This window comes from Dipodomys spectabilis, unplaced genomic scaffold (genome assembly GCF_019054845.1).
Source record: "Dipodomys spectabilis isolate Male_0828 unplaced genomic scaffold, ASM1905484v1 ptg000264l, whole genome shotgun sequence".
Classification (NCBI taxonomy): Eukaryota; Metazoa; Chordata; class Mammalia; order Rodentia; family Heteromyidae; genus Dipodomys; species Dipodomys spectabilis.
Window position 1 is genome coordinate 8119835 of NW_024870941.1, and position 16367 is coordinate 8136201.

General features: G+C 49.4%; 1 protein-coding gene across 3 annotated transcripts in view; it reads right to left on the reverse strand.

Moving 5' to 3' along the window:
* Positions 1-16367, reverse strand: part of Trappc9 (trafficking protein particle complex subunit 9) — a 454043-nt gene that overhangs the window by 330857 nt on the left and 106819 nt on the right. For all 3 annotated transcript variants that reach the window (XM_042699917.1, XM_042699915.1, XM_042699916.1), the window contains 3 exons: positions 15820-15946; positions 12585-12717; positions 6991-7154 (listed from right to left, as the gene is read on the reverse strand). In XM_042699917.1, the coding sequence (XP_042555851.1) occupies positions 6991-7154; positions 12585-12717; positions 15820-15946 (424 nt within the window). The remainder of the gene's footprint in view (positions 1-6990; positions 7155-12584; positions 12718-15819; positions 15947-16367) is intronic.

Below are 16367 nucleotides of genomic sequence, written 5' to 3' on the forward strand. Positions count from 1 at the left end.
ATTTCCAGCCTTGTCTCTGGTGTGTAGACTATTTCCCAGGAAATCCTCACAAAGGTGATATGACACAGTGCCTCCAAAAGAGGAAGTGTGTGTGGAGAGGGGGAGAGGAATGGAATACCCACGCACATGAGCCCTGGGGCCAGGCAGGCTGGAGCTTGAGTCCCAGCACAGCACGTACTATCTCCGTGAATGAGACAGTTCCATGTCCTCCGTCATCCCAACAGGCTGTTTGTAAGGGGATGAGACACTATAACATACAACAACACAGCACGCTGCCCAGTGTGGTCTATACACAAGGCTTCTATGGACTCCCTCCCTGTGGTGAGTGACACCTGCTTCACACAACCCATCCACTCAGGGAGCTCCCACCCTTCCCCCACCACCCAGTCACAGGGCTTGACCTCAGAACCTAGGCTTCGTTCCTGAGCTCTTTTGCTCAAGGCCAGTGTTCTACCATTTTAAGCTACAGCGCCACTTCCAGTTTTCTGATGGTTAACTGGAAATAAGAATCCCATGGACTTTCCTTCCCAGGCTGGCTTTGAACCAAGAACCTCATAACTCAGCCTCTTGAGTAGCTAGGATTACAGACATGAGCCGCCAGGACCCAGCTCAGGAGCTTTCATTTGCACAGACAGTGTATATTCTCATGCCAGGTACTATCCTAGGTCCTAGGGGCAAAGAGAAAAATATGGGTACGACCCCCTGCTATCAAGAGGGTAAAGACTTAAGTGGGGGAGAGGATTGCTGGTCTGATTATAGGAACAACGGGGCCATGCACAGAAGTCCCCATAAGTAGACCAGATAAGACAGAAGCTTTCTCTCAATTCAAAAAGTTCCTTAAGAATTTGTACCACATGGGCTGGGAAATTGGCTCAGTGGTAGAGCGCTTGCCTTGCATGCGTGAGGCCCTGGGTTCGATTCCTCAGCACCACATAAGCAGAAAAAGCCGGAAGTGGTGCTGTAGTTCAAGTGGTAGAGTGCTAGCCTTGAGCTGAAGAGCTGAGGGACAGCACCCAAGCCCAGAGTTCAGGCCCTACGACCGGACCCAAAAAAAAAAAAAAAAGAATTTGTACCACAACTGCACACAGAACAGTTTCTGTGTTGAATCAATTAACTGTCCAGAACTAAAATAGGATTTGCTGTCCTGCAGGGTCTGGGGCGCGAGACGACAATAAATCCTCTTAGCTGATCAGAGACATATGACTAGTAGGGGCAAGGAGACTAAAACCATGATCACAGCACTATGCTTGCCGTCTGGACTTAAGGACACAATGATAGGGACAGGGGTCTGTGAGAGAGAAGAGAACACAGAGATTTCAGCGGGGCTGTAGGACCAAGGCCAACCCCAATCCCAGAGGAAGACGGGAGGAATCAGTGGCCCAGGGCCAGGTACTGTACTTCCTACAACATCCCCAGCCCCTGCCCACTTCCCCTGCTAGCCTGAGGGTACAGCCATAAACCAGGGCTGTGCTGAGCAGAGCTACCCTCGATAGGCCTACTACTGTCCCTGCTCTGGCTAGGTGCTCAGGGCCGCACAGAAGGGATTCTGCCAGGACCCAGCAATCTGCCACACACTGCTCTTTGTAGGATCACTTGTTGAATATATAAAGAAACCTGTGGGACATAAACAGCACACCTGTGAATAGTGCTGCCTTTCAGTTGTAACAAGTGTGCTTTTCTCCACATTTTAACTTTTTGCATAAGCATGACGCATAAAGACTCCAAACAACTAAGAATTAATTTAATAACCAAAATTCCCCCTGCAGGCTGGGCGCCCTCACTTCTGCCCTTCCTGTCTTGCTCAGATCTTTCTCATTCAGGCTCCCACCAAGCTGAACCTCCGACACTGGAGGCGCCAGTTACAAGCCATGTCACCTTGGCTCACAGATTTCTCTGGCTTGACCCCAGAGCTGGCTGTGCTATACAAGGCACTGAAATCACATACATACACACAGAGAGACACCAGCCTGACTGGCTCTTAGTCTTCCGGGAGTTCTGGCATCCTGGCAGAGAATCACCTGCAAGTCCATTTTCTGTGGGCAGTCACATGGAGAAGAAACAACACAGGTGAGTGGCCCAGGCTCAGCACAAGCCCATGAACATGTCTGACTCCCATATGGAGCTGTGAGCTCCCTGGGACAATGCTCAGACATTATCCATGCGCTTGCTCAGTCACTGCATATAATTGTAACATAAACGTCTGATTGTTAAAGAACACAAAGCCGAGTAAGGTGAGCACTGTTGGGAGAAATGCCGCGGGCTTTGTGCAGCAGGAACGGTGAAAACAATCCTAGTGGAAGGGGTTGGAAAAGCCTTCAAGAGGTGCCCTGGTCCTGGCTGGGGGAAAAGGGCCGGGCTGGAAGAGGCTGGCTGGCCACATGAAAGAGGCCTGGATCCAACTCGCCTGGGGTCCCCAGTGCCCAGCACAACAGCAAGGGCCTGCTGAGAAGCCCGTCCAAGACGAGCTGCTGACGCCAGACAAGAAGCTCAGGAGGCAGGAGAGCCTGGGCCCTGCTCTCTCTACTTTGGTACTGCCCACATGACACCTGCTCACAGCCCAGCTTCCCCATCGTGAGCACCCCAGGGAGACACGCGTCACTGCGGTGCCGCTCCCGAAAGCACAGTACCCGACACAGTGGAGGCAAAAGAGACAGGAAGACAACAGGGTGGCAACAAGCCAAAGGATGGATTTCTGGAATGCTGGGAGGAAGGTGCAGCTCAGGGGTGGGAAACACATATAAGCATGCTCGACATCCTGAATTTACTCCTCGGTACCGCAACCACACTGCAAATGCTGAGAAATGTTTGCCTGTTTAAGGAAGGTGACAAAGTAACAGTTTAAAAGATAACAATAGTAGCAGCACCAATAACACGGGCTTACAGGAAGAACTATGGTGTACTGAACTCTTGGTAATGCCAGGGAGTGCCGTAAGTACTTCACGTGTACTATGGCAACCCCAAAGGTGTCAGCAAGCAATCTCTACCAGGAAGAAAAAGATGGTCCCAGAAGAAAGCCACTAAGTGGCAAAGCCAGGATTCAAGCCAGGCTGGTCTGACTGTGGACGGCAATGCTGACTCTGAGGGCTCCCAGTCGCGATGGGGGACTTCTTGCTGGTTCCCTTCTCCACCTCAGTGCAGGCCACAGCAACCTGTTCTCAGCCACATCTCTGCTCTCGCCATGCCAGGGCATCAGGTGGGAGTTGGTGTGGAAACTTCAGGAAGAGCCAGATAGACAAAGTCCTTCCCCTCACTCCCACAGCACGCTCACTTTGATGACACTAAGTAGAAACCACTTTCATGCAACACTTATTTTCAAAACTCTGCCTTGTGTTAAAAAAATAATTACGGTGGGGGGGGGGGGGGAGTAAAAAAAAAATACATGAAAATAGCATAGCAACTCTGAGACAGACCAGACAGAAAGTCAGACACTCAGCAGGGAAAGTGACGTCCATGCAGCCCTGCGGCCAGCTCATTACTGAGCCCTGGGTGCTACAGGGCCCCATGTGGACAGAAAGAAGGGCCTCCCAGGCTGTTTCTAACTTCCTCTACCTCCTCCCTGGGTACCAAGGAGGGCTCTGGCTAACTGCTGTGTGGTCTCTAGTAGGGTTTTTTTTGTTTTTTGGGTTTTTTTTGGTCATGGGTCTTGAACTCTGGGCCTGGGCACTGTCCCTGAGCCCTTAAGCTCAAGGCTAGTGCTCTACCAATTGAGCCACAGCGCCACTTCTAGGTCTCTAGTTCTGATGGGCAATGCATGCTCACTCATCCAGAGGATGGTGCATCTTTCCAATAAAGGAATGAGAACAAGGGGAAAGGCTGAGCTTGTGTCTGCAACACTTTGGGAAGAACAGGACCCCGTCTTCCTCGGGCGGGTCGTGTACTGGCTCATTTCAAGTCGGTCTGAACAATCCCACTGCTCTGGTTCCCAGGCCTGGCAGTCTAGGGAAGCAAACCCATCAGCTCCTCCCCACACACCAGGTAGCAGTGCAGCACAGGCACTGTGTCTGTTCTGGAAACACTGCGGAAGAGGACAGCTGGACTCTGCCAGCATCAGAAAACATCAGGCTACCAGCTATCTCACTTAAGACAAAGAGAGACAGTGAGCAGACAAGAGAGAGAGACAGAGAAGAGACAAGGGAGAAAGAAAGAGAGGAGATAGACAAAGGGGGGAGACACACAGAAAAGAGGAGAGGAGAGGAGGGAAGGGGAGATTGGCTGAATTTTTGCCGCAGCTAGCCTCAAGCCTCAAGCCTTCACATCTCCACTTCCTGAGTAGCTAGAATTATAGGTATGAAACGCTGTGCCTGGACATGTAATTCTTAAAGCAAGTGTGAGTGAAGTGTGGTTCTTGGCCTGTGCCCGGAGCTTCCTGTGCTCTGCCCGGACAGCTTACCCTCAGGGCAGCCATGCAGAGGGCACCAGAGCTGCACTTACTGAGTGTCACCAGCACTGTCCCTAGCCCTTCGGCCCTGAGGCTGCAGCAGCAAAACACACAGGCCACCGCCCTGGCCCAAAAGCCCTGTTGTGAAGAAAGTGAGCGAGGATGAGGTGAAGAGCCACCTTTCCAGCACATCAGAGCATGGAAAGGAAAAGGCTAACTGTGCCACGAGAAAGGAGAGCGGAGCACGCAGACAGCAGGATGTCACGCCACGTGGCGAAGGGGAGCTCAATGTGCCGGCCTTCAAACAAACATAAACCAGAGTGGAAGCAGCTGCCGCTCCTCCCATCCACTGCACCCGCACAAAACGGCTCGCAGTCCCCGGAGGGCATGTCCTCATCTCCTCACGAGAGCAGGTCATCTGTCAGGGCTCTCACCTTGGGACATGGGAGGAATCATTGCCTTTACATATTTTGGAAGCAGATGGTTTGTTTTCATTCATCCCATGTGCAAATGTACTCTAGCTTGGGACAATAATTTAAGATGGCTTTAATTTTTCATTTGTAACCATGTTGTTTAGGAAATGGCGGTGCCATGCTATATATTATACGACTGTCTTCCTCTCCCATGAAGACACCAAGGAAGACACCAGAGCTCAAAATTAGGAGACTGGAGTTCTCATGAACCTGCCATGTGGCCTAAGGCAGACCGGCTCCCCATCCCAGGGCCCAGTACAGAGGGCAGTCCAGCAAGCAAGACATGAGGTCTGGGCAAGGCCAGGTGAGAAACTCAATGCGAGGCTGAGTGGAGAAGGTGGGTGTCGGCATGACCACCAAAGAGTCGTCCCCCCCGGGTTCCGTCCAGCCGCTGAGCAGGCTCCAAGTTTCTGCATCATTAACAGTCCTCACCAGGGCTGAGCAGGCAAATGGAAAAGAGAGGGAGCCTCTGGGGGAGAGGCAGGGAGGGCGGATACAAAGGGACCCCAGAAAACTGTCTCCAGAACAGAGATGTTCTGTTCTGTATTGCCACAAGGGCGTGGGTTGGCCAGGGTATCTATATTTGTCAAAACTCACCAAACGACACACTAAAGACTTGTACATTTCACTGCACACATATTTTACCAAAAATTCACACTGTCATTGATAAAAAAAAAAAAAATACTTGCTGAAGCATTTAGGAGTAAAATTACTGAAATCCGTGGCTTAAACATTAAAAATAAGATAGATTAAGAGGGGCACTGGTGGCTCAGGCCTGTCATCCTAGCTACTCCAGAGGTTGAGATCTGGGGATCGTCCCTCAAAAACAGCCTGGGAAGGAAAGTCCGTGAGACCATGATCTCCCACTGACCATCAAAAAGCTGGAAATGGAGCTGTGGCTCAAGTAGTAGACTGCTAGTCTTGAGTTAAAAAGCTCAAGGACAGCACCCAGGCCCTCTTAGTTCAAGCCCTAGCACACGTGTACACACACATACATATACACACACAAAGATGGATTAACGAATGGATGGGCAGCCTGCATGTGCATATATAGCAAAACGCTAATTATAGAGCGTGTGGGTGGGATAGAAGCCAAACTCTAAGACCAGGCAGTGGCTGGTCCGCAGAAACCACTGCGGTGGGGAGGACGGCCTGAGAGGACACAGAGGGGGAGGGGGAGAAGAAAGGGGCACACAGGATACATGGGAATTCCAGAATAGCTTGCCACTCTTACTAATTACATCCTCCCTAGCAATAAGCTAGATGGCATATCGCATTAACCGCTTTCTATCAACAGTCCCTCTGTCCTGAGCGCCTTACTATGTGCCAATACCCAGAAAAAACCAATTGGCTGCGTCTGAGACTCTCAGTTACTGAACCAGTAACCGGCCGTCACAGCACATGGTGATGAGGAGCTGTCGTGGCGCTTTGGGGCACTCTGAAATGACAAAACACCCCATGACCCAGTCCTGGGAGAGTTTCCCTGGTTAGAGAAACTTGGCTAGAATCAAAGCTGAGGAGACAACGGGGTAGGAACAGAAGTCAGCAAGCTAAGCTCCAGGGGGAAGAGATGACTGGTCCTACAGTGTAGAAGGGAAATGGAAATGAGTTCCCAAGGACACACGTGAGCACAGAGTAAGGGGAGACAGCTGACATGCCGCTGGGGGGGTGGGCAGGGCCTCGGGCACCCTGACAACAGGGACTGGTAGAGAATTTCCAGAGGAGAGGGTGTGCCCCAGAAAGAGCAAGCATGGACGTGTCATGAACAGTGTTAGCATCTGGATTTAGTTGAGAGAAGGAAAAAACATTTTCCTGTTACCAAACTGTAAAGGCAAGGTACATCATAAGAGATGTGAATGACTTTCCCATATAAATCAGCACTTTGCATCATTCAATATTGGCTTATTTGTTCCAATGCCAACCCAAACCACCAATTAATTGGAATTCAGAGTGCTAAAGAAAGGTATTTTGTGTTAGAGAGACCGTTTGTACATACTGCACCTGTATTTGGTCCACTAATTGGAAAAGGAGAGGAAGATGAAAGGCAGTATCACCAAACCTCTCGAAGACTACCAGAGTTAGTCACTCAGTGTATACCTCCTGCTAATAAACAGCACACGCAGTCCCAGCATTACCTACCCTTGGTGGGGAGAATTTTTGAGGTAACTTCCAGTTTCTCCAATGGCTCCATCCCAATATTTTCCAAGGTAATGACAAGTTGCTGGGTCTCTCCATTATAAAGCTGGACCGACACATTAGTAGATATTTCATCACCAGAAGATGGTTGCAGCGAGTGTGCAGATCTGAAATAGTGGTAACAGTGATAAATGTGAGCAAGAGGAATGCGAAGAACCTGACAGCACGCTAGGACCGTTCACACCATATAAGAGAATAACCACACCAGTGAACCTCAGAAGTACGTGGGCAAACCCCAACTTCAAATGTGCCCAGCATCAGCGACAGAAAGCCAATGGCCAATAGCCACCTGGCAGGGCCTGGTTCACACAGACATAGTTGCGGGCTAAAAATCTGATACTCTTGCTCAGCCTCAGTTTCTTGGGCATTTGTGAAACATGAAAACATTGCGTCACCAGGTTAAAGAGAGCAAAAATAAAATGGTGGATTAACAAATGACACTGAGGAGGCAACAATGCTTGATAGGAAATGCACTCATTACCTTACTCATGTAACTATAACCCCTCTGTACAGTATCTTTACAATAAAAATATATATACAAAAAAATGACCCTAAGGGTACTGCTCTCATGCTCAGAACTGCCTTGGAAAAAAATCCATGGATTTAATAGGAAAACTTCAATGATCCATTCCTACTAATACCATGAGAATTAGGGCCAAAGAAAAAATTAGAAGTACATAAAACAGGGGCTGGGAAGGTGGCTCAGTGGTAGCATGCTTGCCCTGCATGCATGAGGCCCTGGGTTTGATTCCTCAGCACCACATAAGCAGAAAAAGCCAGAAGTGGTGCTGTGGCTCAAGTGATAGACCACTAGCCTTGGGCTGAAGAGCTGAGGGACAGTGCCCAGGTTCAGGCCCCACGACCGACAAAAAAAAAAAGTATATGCAACATATTCCATATTCCATCCCTAAGGTGCAAACCATGAGCACTGCCCATCAACCCCGAACATGACAGGGCAGTGGGTTCCATCCTCATGCGGCCCTCCCTGCAGGACTAAACCAGGTAGCCAGCAGCATAGCCTGTACAGCCCACCCCAGGGCTCTCCACGCCGCCCCCCCCACAGCCCCCAAGCCTCCTGCACTAATGCCCCGCATCTTCAAGCTTTGCTGGAGCGCACTGGATCCACATACTAACTACCCCAGCAGCAAACAGACTTCCTGTCAGGAGGCACTGTACCCCAGGAAAGGACTCTTGGACTCAGTCAAGACAAAAGCCAGCTGGCAAAGATGACAGGCATGAAAGGTAGGCAAAGTTAAAATGTATTTACAATTGTGAGGAAGCCTGGCCACAAAGGAAAGGCTAGGTGAACTGGAAGGAGCCACAGCGAAAAAGGAACCCCAAGATTTGCCCAAGACCCTACAATCTCCCTCTTCCGAAGGATTTACACTGACAGCCACAGTCAGCTGGAAATATGAGCTAATGTTGCACTTAATAAAACTGTAAATGGATCAGGAGATCAACAGGAACCTCAGCGACACCCTGTGCCCAGGGTCCAACAGCCTCCAAGGGACCTATGCTTTCTAGCTCTGCCCTGGGCGCTGCGCACAGCTCAAAGTTGAGTCCCAGGCAAGTCTCCCACGACACTGGAGAGTTCACATCTAGATGTTTGGACCACAGGACAGTGAGGAATGCTCCATATAATAACAGCTTCACACCTCTGGTTTCCAAACAAAGTCAATGCTTAAAACAAGAGAGACCTGACCAAGCCACTCCCACACTCCTGGGGCTTGGTTCTAGGCCTGGATAAGAGAGCTCTGACGGTCAACCCAGATTCTCAGAAACTAAGAGTGTGATGGATCCGGATGAATTCCTCTGCGTCAGGAACTGAACTATCTGTCAAGGTACCAAGGCCCTCTGAGGAAAGAAGGGAAGAGATGGAGGAGAGAAGAGATGGAAAGAGGGAGGGAAGGAAGGAAGAAAAGAAGGACAGAGCAGAGCAGAGGAGACACAGCCACAGGACCTGGCCCTGGCCCAGCGGCTGTGAACAGAGAAGCTTGGCTGAAAGTGGAGCTGGCACTGTGCTGTTCACTCAAGCACAAAGCACACCTCAGGTATAGACAAATGTGAGTGAGTTTAATGAGTCACTCTCATATTACAGACAACACTCCTTTAAAGAACAGTCACTTTCTTAGTGCATAAAAGCACCTTAGAAAAATAATCTCCCTTTTAAGCCCAAATTGTTCCCATGGGGTGCTCTTCCCAGCCCTTGGCTCTGTCAGAGAACTAACAGGCCTCAGTTCCACCACAGGCTCCACCCCCTGCCCTGTGCTCAGGATTCCCTGCAAGCATCAACACCAGGGAGTCCATGTGCCCTCACCAAAGCCCACCACAGCACAGTAAGAAGCAGAGGCAGTTACCTCTGGATATTATCCCTAGAATCTATCCTAGAAACGGGAGAAACAGAGGGGCATGGTGATGGCTAGAATCTTGTTCTTCGCTTGGTACAGCTGGAAAGGTAAGCTGAGGCAGCTGTACTGACAGGGCAGGTGGCATGGCCTTTCCCAACAAGCTGCTTCCTCCTGGTGAAGCCCTTCCACCAAGCACTCTTTGTCTCCAGCCTCCCGCCCCGCAGCAGGCTCAGCACTGTCACATCTCCAACCAGCTCTCTCTCCTGGCTCACCTTGAGTTTTTGTTCAGGTGGTTGGTGCTCTGCAAAACGCCCAGGAGTTTCAGACTTACCCCTGCAGCCCAGAGCCTGTGTCTTCCCTAACCTGGCATCTGCCAGGTGCCTCATTACCATGAAGAACAATAGGTAGGCCGGCAGCAAGGCCTGAGCAGACATCTGCAGACTTGAACTGTTGAAGTTGCTACAATGGAGGCAGCTCATATCCCCAAGAACGCAGTTACAGAAACAAGAATGCCCTGCCCGCCCCACACCCAGGCTACCTCAGACACAACTACAATGTTCATCCTGAAACGACTTATCTATACAACCTAACTGAGGTGCAATTACAAACCATAAAGTTTACTTTACTTTAGATATACAATCCGTTTTTAGCAAATTTACAAAGGAGTACAGCCATCACTGAGAAACAATTATAAAGTGTTTCCATCAGCCCAGAGAGATGCCTGGCCCTTGTAGTCAAATCCCTGTTCCTCCCCAGAAATTGTTGGTCTGCTTTCTTCTCCACAGATCTGCTTTTGCAGACATTTCAAACAACAGGAATCAGATACCACAGGGCCTTCTGCAATTCGTGTGAGGGCCACCTACACTGCGACATACATCAGGAGTTCTCTCATTTTTCTCTCATTGTTTTTTGCCACTGTACAAAGGAGCCACCTTTTGTGTATTCATTCATTACCTGATAGCCATGTAGGCCTTTTGCACTCTTGACTACAAAGTCATGCCTAAGTTTCCATGTCAATATATAATTGCACTGGAAGGATATATTGCAGTAGAATTGCTAGGTCATACTGCAAGTTTACACACACACACACACACACACACACACACACACACACACACACACACACACGGCGCTGTCCCTCAGCTCTTCAGCTCAAAGCTGGTGCTCTACTACTGGAGCCACAGTGTCACTTCTGGCTTTTTTTGCTTAAGTGGTGCTGAGGAATTGAACCCAGGGCCTCATGCATGCAAGGCAAACACTCTACCACGGAGCCACCTTCCCAGCCTGTGTTTCATTTTTTGAGACTGCCAAGTGTCTGCCTGGGGGTTCCATTTTACATTCTCATGGTAGTGCAGGAGGGCCCGAGCTCCTGCACTCTCTTGTCAGCCTGGCAGTCGCCTGTTTTCTAATCACAGCCCACCCCCGTGGGTACGTGCTGGAATCTCGTGTGATGCCGGACCACCAGATTAATGATGCCGAACACCCGGCCACGCTGTTTATTAACTACTTGTGCATATCTGGTGGTGAAATAGCTATTCAAATTTCTTGCCAATTTTTTAATTAGGTTGTTTGTCTTCTTACTAGTAAGTTGCAGAGTTCTTTATGAGAACATAAGCTCTTTATCGGCTATATGATTTGCAGATAGTCTCTGGCAGCCCGTGAGTTGTCTTTTCATTTTCTTAATGGTGTCTTTGGAAGCATCGATGGTTTTTAATTTTGATGGAGTCCAGTTTATGAAGGTTTTATTTTATGGATTCTGCTTCTGGTGTTATCTGAATCCAAGGTCATGTACACTCTCTCTTGCTTTCTTTTTAAAAGTTGTGTACTTTTGGTCTTACAATCACGTCTATGGTCCCCTATGCATTCTTTTTTTTTTTTCATCTCCAAACTGCAGAAAGCTTTCTCCTGCCTCTGTTCCTTATGTCAGACAGCTGTTGCCACCCCTCTAGCCCATCACTGCTGATGCTGCCTCCTAGAAGAAACTCCCAAAGTCCCTGTGCTGTGCAGAGCACAGGGGACCTGTCAGAGTCCCTACAGAGTCGCTACACTGCTTGTCAGTCTCACCACCTGAAGGACCTGCCACAAGGACAGACCAGGACTGTGGAGCTCACTGTCACAGCCAAGCCACAGCATGGCCCGACAAGCGCAAGGGTCCATGAAGCACACACACTTCAAGAACATTTCTGAACACAAGCCCAAGATACACTACCAAAAGGGCCAAAAGGAAAGCCACTGCTTTTCTAAAGTGCAAGAACTGAGAAAATCTCAAATTCCAACCACAAGGAAATAAATACGAATACATTATTAAGGTATCTTTATGGTATCCATTTTTAATAATTCAAATTGATTTTTTTAAGAATTTATAGCTGGGCACTGGTGGCTCAGACCTGTAACCCTAGCTATTCAGGAGGCTGAGATCTGAGGATCATGGTTGGAAGCCAGCCCAGGCAGGAAAATCCATGAGACCACTCAAAAAAAGCTGAAAGTGGCACTGTGGCTCAAGTGGTAGAGTGCTAGCCTTGAGCACACAGCTCAGGGACAGCGCCCAGACCCTAAGTACAAGCCCCAGGACTGGCAAAAAAAAAGAATTTTAAAAAGTAGAAATAAAAGCTTGTTATGTGGTTACACAAAAAGTAATCAGTGAACCTAAATGTATGATACAGCATGAACTCATATATCTAAAAATACCAAAAACTCCAAACGTGTTTTCGAAAACAAAAAACAAAAATCAAAAACCACAAAACTCTGCCAGAAATACCACAAAGCACAAATAGCACTGGGGCTGCCTAACACTCGCTCTCCTTTCTTCCTCATGCTTTCCTATAATACTCAGCAGCCGAAAGAAAGGACAAAGCCATTTTTCAACCAAGTTTTTCTTAAATGCCCTAAAACCTTGTTTTTCTAAAGAATTATGATTCCAACAGCTAACTTCACATACTTTCTGATAACAGACACTTCAACTTCGTTCCAATTCGTTTTCAACAGCGCATATGAACTACTGATTATCTTAAAGAAATGCTTCAACCATATTCTGGTGAGGAGAACATCAGACTAAATCTACTTGCGTTATTTTTTTAAACATATAAGTGAAAAGTACCAGAGGCAATCCTGGCCAACCATTAGTCTCCCCCCTTCCCTCCCCCCTCCCACCCCACCCCCCCCACCCCCCGGAGCTTCTCAGGAACCTACCTAGGCAGAGACGTGCTGATCTGTAGTCTTGGCAAAGCCGGGATGACCTCCACAGAGGAGCCACTGGTTCTGACCCCTGGAAGGTTATCCAGCAGACAGTCACTGAAGACACCGAAGACTGTAGTATGGTACCCTGCAACAGAAGGCAACAGTCTTCATACATCAGACGAGGTGAGATGTACACAGGAATCCTCTCCCTAAGGCCTGGCCCATCACCTACTGGCTTCCATCATGTGGCACCCCAGACCACAGACATCTCAGTATCCTCATGCCAAATGGAGTGGTAACATCCCCTGGGCCCTGGCCACGAGGATGACCAGGTCCGGATGAAGGCATGTGCGGAAGGTCCTCACAGCTTGCTATCGACCCTTACTGACTTGCTTTCCAGATGCTATACATCTCTAAAAAGGGTAGTTAATAGTCCTTTCTGGGACATACTATGACCTAATGAGTATCTGAAAAATGGTTCAAAACCTTCTGTTGAAAGAGTTAAGTTCAAGGGCCAAACACTGCTAATAGAGCTGCTATGTGACGTGGCAAATCTGCTGTATGTGGACAAAGGACTATAATTTAAGATCAGCACATTTACCTAGCCAAAAAAAAAGTCTATTGGTTAGATAAACACTTGAAATTATTTAAGTAAAGCTTTAAAATGGCTTTTGAGATTTCAAGAGATAATTATTATCAACAATATTTGTTGTGTAACAAAATTAAACAATACCCAGTGGCTAATGCCTAGGGTGACAACTTTTCTACACCCGTATGGAACTTGTTCTCCTAAAGGGGGAACGAAGCCAGCGATCACTCAGGGCAGAGCCAGCCATCTCTCAGGGCAGAGCAGGCCCTGTTGCTGCCTGGCCAGTGGGGCCACTCTGGGCCCCACCCTCACCCCATGCAGCTGTCTATAGCTTCTTTTAGTGAATACATTTCTCCCCCACAGAAGCCCCCAGGATGAATACCCCTGAATTTCTGAGAAACCTAATCTAGTGTGTTGTTTATTTGCAAGCAACCATTATTTCACAATTCTAAACATTCCCATTCTCTAAAAAGTGTGCTGAATCTGGTGGCAAGTGCTAGGTGCCCCCCCATGAAGAGGCCAGCTCACTCAGCAGATCTGCCTGCTTCTTCGGTAAGGCGTAGACCTTCCTGGTGAGCATGGAGGGCTAGCCAGGTCTGCTCCCGCTGGCTGATGACACAGTGGCCCTGTCCCGCCCCCTGGGCCCACCCTTCAGGCAGGCACCGCTCCTTCACCCCTCTGCCTCTCCCTCACCCATCCCTATCTGGCAGCCTGACAGCTGCTGCAAAGTGACCATGTGGCCAGCTTTACCTCTGTCCAAATTGGCCCAGAGGACAGACTGCGTCCTTCAAGGTGAGTCCTAAGCCCCCCACACTCTCAGAACTTCCTGTCTTCCAGACCCATTGCTACCTTCTCCACCGGGGACCTCCTGCCCTGAGCATCCCAGTTCCCAAAATGTGCCATGGTCTCTCGTGCCATTGTTCCTGGACAAGTTATTCTCTCTGCATGCGGCCCATGTTCACTGCCTCCCTCCTTACTGCCCACTGGCATTCATCAGAAGAGTTCCTGGTGGGTCTCTGCTGACCACCTCTTTTGCATTCTTCCCTTTCCCTCATTCCCATGCCCAGTGTGCTGGATACTAGAGTGCTTGCTGCAACACATCTACGCTACAATTACACCAGCCTCACTCACCCAACAGGAATAGCCTCCTTAGCCAGCCCATACATACTGAAGACGATACAGGCCAGACTGTGGCAAGGCTATGTGCTCAGCACTGGGGACGTTGCTAACATGAAAGGCAAGGCTACAGGCACAGGCTAGTAAGGCCCCATCCCCCGCAGCATGAGTAGGAAGACATACGAAGCATCATGGGGAAAAGTGGAGGGACCCAGTCCACATGCACAAGTTGAAGAAGGCAACCACACTGAGAACTTGAGGTGGCACAAGTGCCTGGGGGTGGGCCCTCAGACAGGACCACAAAGGCTGGCTGGCAGGAGCTATGTGAGACCCCGGGGCAAGCCCGGTACTGAGGAGGGCCAGGGTCTCAGGATTCCCATGTAGAAAAACACGCAGACACCTGCTCCAGCATGGAGGGGGCCTTTTGTGAGGCCTGGACGGGGGAAGATCAGTCCCAACACTGCGACCAACCCTGCAAGTCAGAAATGGCTGTGCAAGACAGAATTGGCTGTGCAGGTAGAAAAAAGTGGCTCCAAGAAGACTTGGGGCAACAGGCTCAGGCGGACACGTTGAGATGAGGACCTCCAGAAGAGGAGACATTTTGGGAAGTGTAAGCTGGTAGGACATGACATATGTCACGTGCCCACAGGACAGGAGAGGCTGAGGAACAGCTGATTGGGCGGGTTCTTGAAAGGAGTCATCAGCATGGGGGGCATGAAGGAGTGATGTCCATGGAAGGCTAAGACCAGCTGAGATCATTTGTCGGAAAGAAGAAGAAAGAAAAGAAAAGAGAAGGGAAGAAGTAGGGGGAAAGGGAAAGATACAAGATAGGGAAGGGAAGAAAGGAACCAAAGCCTGCAGAGCCCCTGCAGGAAGGCCAGGCTACAAGAGAAAGGACTGCAGAAGAGAGGCCAAGCAAGCCAGAAAGGCGCCAATGTCAGGAGGAAAAAACAACCAAAAACACAAAAGCAGCCAGGCGCTGGAGGCTCACATGTATAATCCTAGCTACTCAAAAGACTCAACTCTGGATCCCATTTCAAAACCAGCCCAGGCAGGAAAGTCTGTGAAACTATTATCTCCAATTAGCCACCAAAAAGCCAGAAGAGCTACGACTCAAGTGGTAGAGCACACCTCAGGGACTGATGTTAGTGACTGAGGACCAGCACTGCTAGTAAGTGACCCAGGCCCCAGGATCTTGGGTGAAGTTTAAGAGGCAGATTCAGGACACAGGAACTTTAGAATCACTACAGAGGCAGAGGTGGGGTGTGTGGGTTGTGCACACCATCCTGGGGAGGCCTGGCAAAGCATGAGGTACCCATGGCATCAGTCAGGGTCTGACTGCTGTGCTGCCTAAGAACATCCTGAAGAACAGTGCCCACAGGAAGGGGTACAGTGTGGCCTTAGAGCACAGGGCAGGCCCCTCCCACTGCAGGAGCCAGGCAGGTGCCAATGCTTCACACATCACATCCCCCAACCTTGCATCTTCTCGCTAGATAGGTGACCAGCTCTAGGCCTCAGGATGGCAATACAAATGTTCCTTACCATTCACCGTAATGGTTCCAGTCGTCTGAGGAACCCCGACGAGGGTCACAGGGTATAGACCAGATTCTGCCGGGAGAGAAAGAGCTGCAGGGAGAGACTCAAACTCCACTCCGCTGGTGAGAAGGCCCTAGAGAAAGCAAAGGGGTGTCAGGAGCAGCAGCCCAGGCCGTCCCAATGGTCACTTCCACATGAACCTTGGGCATCGCTAACAGCATGCCTGGAACTGCTGGCATAAGATGGGTAATAACTTTGCAAAATCTCACAGAAAACTTTAGAGGTGGCAAGGTATGATGACACAAAACAATATGGAAACCCTAGCGAGCTCTCAAGTGACAGAAAAAATCCTCCGTGGCGTGACCCCTGGGTGTACTTTTTTATTTGCTTTGTTCTGCCAAAATGGGAGTGTGAACCCAAAGAAAAAAAGAGAAAAATAACACAAAATGAGGAGATACACCTGTTAATACTCCGCCAGTGCTCCTGTGAGTTTTCAACTCATTTCTTATGCCTAGGCTCTAAGCCTGCCGCTGGACAGGGCCTCCAGGAGGCAG